Source organism: Mustela nigripes, unplaced genomic scaffold, assembly GCF_022355385.1.
Source record: "Mustela nigripes isolate SB6536 unplaced genomic scaffold, MUSNIG.SB6536 HiC_scaffold_2298, whole genome shotgun sequence".
In the NCBI taxonomy this organism is placed as follows: Eukaryota; Metazoa; Chordata; class Mammalia; order Carnivora; family Mustelidae; genus Mustela; species Mustela nigripes.
The window spans coordinates 1-4854 of NW_026741704.1; the positions used below are offsets into that span (position 1 = coordinate 1).

General features: G+C 42.7%; 1 protein-coding gene across 1 annotated transcript; it reads left to right on the plus strand.

The window, feature by feature from the left end:
• Window positions 1–4592: 4592 nt before the first annotated feature.
• Window positions 4593–4849, plus strand: LOC132008941 (obscurin-like; the record flags this gene model as incomplete). The annotated part of the gene is made up of 1 exon (XM_059387410.1): window positions 4593–4849. A coding segment is annotated over one exon (257 nt), but the record flags the coding sequence as incomplete, so codon positions are not given.
• Window positions 4850–4854: the final 5 nt, after the last annotated feature.

The window sequence follows — 4854 nt, forward strand, 5'->3', positions numbered from 1 at the left end:
GCTTCATGCTTGGGTGCTGAAGTAGCTCAGCATCTCACACCTTGGTTATGTGACTGTGCTTCTTCTGGTTGCCCCCGGTGCCCTGTTCAGGATTGCATAGGATTCTTGCTAGTGAGAGACATTTTGATTTCTTTAAATCAGGATGGGGAAGTTTTGACCATATAATCATCCTTAGAAATGTCTCAACTGAACTTTAGAATATAATGTTTTAGTTGTTTTAGGACACTGTTCACTGTTTTGCACATGGATATGCACCCATATAGGTAGCAAATCTAGACCCATGTTTTCCTTCAAAGGCTGTGCAAAGTAAACAGAACCAGAGCGTTGGTATGTATGTGCCTGAGATAGTCACATGCAAGTTCTGGAATTCTCTTTCTAAAGAAAATCTTATTTCCTTGTGTCCTCAGTAAGACCATTCCGTATCAGAATTCCTCTTGGACTTTAATTTACAGGTTTAGAAAGGGAGGAAGTAAGCAGTCTAGGCTATATCATCATGCTTTGCTATAGATGAATCCTTGTGGTGGCAGTCATTGGGTGGTGTAGGAGTATATAGTGGCATTTCCTTGTGGTCATGTGTATTTGTGCCTCTGGGATGCTTTATGGGGAAGTCCGAGGGCTAAATGTATTCATTTTGGTAAATTTCTCTTAAGCTCAGGGAATGCTGGGCAGTAACACCACATTGACTCCCAGGTGCCAACATACAATAGTTATGATAGTATATCAGTATATAATATTTTGGGGTGTGTACAGATACCACAAAACTTACATATCTCTAAAATGATTTTTTTTGTGAGAGTATGGCATGTTATTTTATGAAATCAGTTCACAGAGTTTTGATAAATTGGCCAAATTCTTAGAAAAGCATATGAAAAAGTGACACAAGAAGAAATAGATAACTTAAGTAGTCCCATCACTTTAAGTGCATGTAAATAGTAATCAAAATTTTCACAGAGAATGATCTAAACCTAGTGGTTTTGTTGATAAATTACACCAAATATTCTGGAAAGTAATTATTCCATGTTCATGGAGTTTCTCCTAGATAATAAACTAAAGATATATATCCTCCAGTTTGATTCACAGAGCTAATATAATACAGTACCAGAATCTGACAAGGAAAGTAGGAAGGATTAAAATTTTATGCCAATCTCCTGTGGATAGCTAGGCCATGTCTTCAACATGGCGAAGTCATCTGAGCAGGATGTCAATGAAAATACACTATTTTGAAGTCTTAGTCTAGGAATGCAATGTTGGTTTGATAGTCAAAACATTAGAAAATCACTGTAGTTGATCCTTGCATGATGAAGGGGTAGGGGTGCAAATTTCCCATGTAGCCACAAGTCCATATATAACTTTTGAGTCCCCCAAAACTTGACAGTTAATAGGCTATTGACTGAGACTCCAATAACTTAGTTGATTAACACATATTTTGTGTGCTATATGTACTATACATTGTATTCTTACAGTAAAGTAAGCTAGAGAGAAGAAAATGGTATTAAGAACATTACAAGAAAGAGAAAATACATTTGCAGTTCTGTAGTGTATTTACTGAAAAAAAATCTGCATTTAAATGGACCTGTAATGTTCAAACATCGATTAAGAATCAACTGTATAATGTGACACTAACTGCTTAAAGGAGAAATTGATTAAGAATCAACTGTATAATGTGGCACTAACTGCTCAAAGGAGAAAAACAATAGCTTATCTCAATAAATGCAGAAGAAAGTTTGATAAAGTATAACATAAACCCCAAGCAAATGTTTGATAAATTTTAGCCTCCATTCATGCTATAAAATTCTTAACCAACTAGCAGTAAACCAATTCTTCCATACTTTGATAAACAGTACTACAGGAAACAACAGAAACATCATACTTAATGCAAAACCCTGAGGGGTTTACCTATGAGATAGGGATTAAGAGAAGAAGGTACACTGTTAACACTCACAGCACTGAAGGAGGAAATAAAATGCTTAAAACTTGGGAAACAGGGTAAAATTCGTAGGTGATATAATCACCAAGTCCGAAATTCCAAAGGAAAATTGTTAGACTTTGTGTGTAATCAGAAAGATAACCATGTACAAATGTGAACACATAGTAAATGCTTCTGTATGTATATACCGACAAGAAACCATGTGAAAGTGAAAATTTAAAAGATTTATAATGGCATCAGAAGTACCATGTTTCTAATTCCAAATCTAATAAAACGTGCTTAGTAACTTTGTGAGGGAAAATTATCGAACATTTTTGAGAGAAAATAAAGAAGGTCTAAGTAAATGGATAGGAATCCATGGAACAATCTGAGATGTTCATTGATAATTCAAATCCAAGCAGATTTTCTTTGGGAGGATGGTGGAGGGTGGCGAAAATTGATAAGTAGTTTCAGTGTGAGTATTTGCACTACAAATACCTGCCATAGCATTACTATAAAGCTACAGTGACGTAGACAGCCAGATCGCAAAGATTGGACAGTTATCAGATAAAAAGAACAGAATAAAGAGCTCAGAAACAGACCCATCCGGGCGCCTGAGTGGCTCAGTTGGTTAAGCAACTGCCTTCGGCTCAGGTCACGGTCCCGGAGTCCCGGGATCGAGTCCCACATCGGGCTCCCAGCTCCATGGGGAGTCTGCTTCTCCCTCTGACCTTCTCGCCTCTCATGCTCTCTCTCACTGTCTTCTCTCAAATAAATAAATAAAATCTTAAAGAAAGAAAGAAAGAAACAGACCCATCCATATACGAACTCCTGCCTCATCTGCACTTTTTCTTTTTTGACAGCATGTCTGGTCTTTGCAATAAGAAAAATAATTTTTTGCCATTAAACCATATGGGAAAAAAAGTTGTCAGGTAATTCACAGTGCACACAAATCCAATCCTAAATGAGTTGGAGACCCCAGGGCGACAGGTGGCACAATGACCCTCTGAGATGAGGAGGAATCCTCTGAGATGAGGATTAGATTACAGTCTAATAAGGGAATTCTGACACAACAGAAATGCACTAGCCACCTTGGGACAGGAATGACAGGATTGCCCACAAAGAAATGAAAATCTTTGATCCATTAGAAGACACCAGAAAAGAGTAAAAAGACAAGCCACACACATGTGGAAGAGAGACACCTGTCATTCAAATAGAGCTCCTAAAAATAAATGTGAGAAAGACAGGCAGGGCTATTGGCCATTGGACAAATACATGACACTGACATTACCTAAGAGCAAGCAGTAATGACAGGAAAGACTAGAGAAGTTGCTCCACTGTGTGAGTCATGAGAATATGCAAAAAAAAAAAAAAAAAAAAAAACCAAACCAAAACAAAACAAAAACAAAAAAACCAAAAAACCCCCCAAAATCCACAACAGGCACAACTACATACCACCAAGACTGCCAGCAGTTGTCAGGACAGAACTTGAAACTCTGAAGCCTGAGTAACTCTGTGCACTAAAGGGAAGGGGCTCCCTGAAAACTTTGTGGGAAGACTTTGCATCCTCTGGCAAGGTTGAGGTGTGCAGATAGCAGGAGTCCACAGGTTCCTGTGAACAGGAGTCTCTTTCAACATTCATACCTGCAAGACCAACATGGGGCAGTGACATAGTGTCTGGTCTCCACAAGGGACCAGTGGAGAAGTGGTAGAATTATCCTCATCTGGTACAGCTCACATGGAGCAGAGATAGAATGAGAGGTCCTCATCTGGGACAGCCCATGTGGAACAGTGATAGAATGAGTGGTCCTCATGTGGAACAGCCCATCTGGAGCAGTGATAGAATGACTGGTCCACAACTGGGAAAGCCCATGTGGAGCAGTGATAGAATGCATGGTCACCAGCTGGGACAGCCCCATGAAGCAGTGATAGGATGCGTGGTCCCCACCTGAGAGAGCCCACGTGCAGCAGTGATAGAATGTGTAGTCCCACCTGGGACAGCCCATGTGGAGCAGTGTTAGAATGTGTGGTCCCACCTGGGATAGTGCCCGTGGAGGAGTGATAGAATATGTGGTCATCAGTGGGACAGCCCACATTGAGTAGTGATAGAATGTATGGTCCCTACTTGGGACAGTCCTTGTGGAGCGGTGATAGAATGTATGGTCACCATATGGGACAGCCCACTTGGAGCAATGATAGAATGTGTGGTCCCCACCTGGGACAGCCCACATGTAGCAGTCGAGAATGTGCGGTCCCTATTTGGGACTACCCACATAGAGCACTGATAGAGTTTGTGGTCCCCACCTGGGACAGCCCTTGTGGAGCAGTGTTAGGATGCAAGGTCCCCACCTGGGAGAGCCTACATGGATCAATGATAGAATGTGTGGACCCACCTGGGATAGCCCACGTGAAACAGTGATAGAATGTATGGTCCCCACCCGGGACAGCCCACGTGGAGCAGTGATATAATGTGTGTTCTCCCACCCACAGGGCTGATGGGATTGGGTAGGTAGATTGTGTTGCTTAGTGTCAAGAAGGCTATGGGGCTTTTCTGGACCTCACAGCGGATGCAGAGCCTAGAGACGTTTCCAGTTCCTCTGCCTCCCAGTGTAGTCCTTCTTCCCCTAGTGCTGCCTTCCTAAGGCACATGGTATCTTCAATCATGTGCATCTCTCTCTGTCCCCAGAACCCTCTGTGGTGTTTGCCAAGGAGCAGCCAGCATGCAGTGAGGTGCTCTGCAAGGCGGGGTCCAGCGCCACCCTGAGCTGTGAGGTGGCCCAGGCCCAGACGGAGGTGACGTGGTACAAGGACGGGAAGAAGCTGAGTGCGAGCTCCAACGTGCACGTGGAGGCCAAGGGCTGCAGCAGGCGGCTGGTGGTGCAGCAGGCGGGGAAGGCGGACGCCGGGGAGTACAGCTGCGAGGCCGGGGGCCAGAAGGTGTCCTTCCG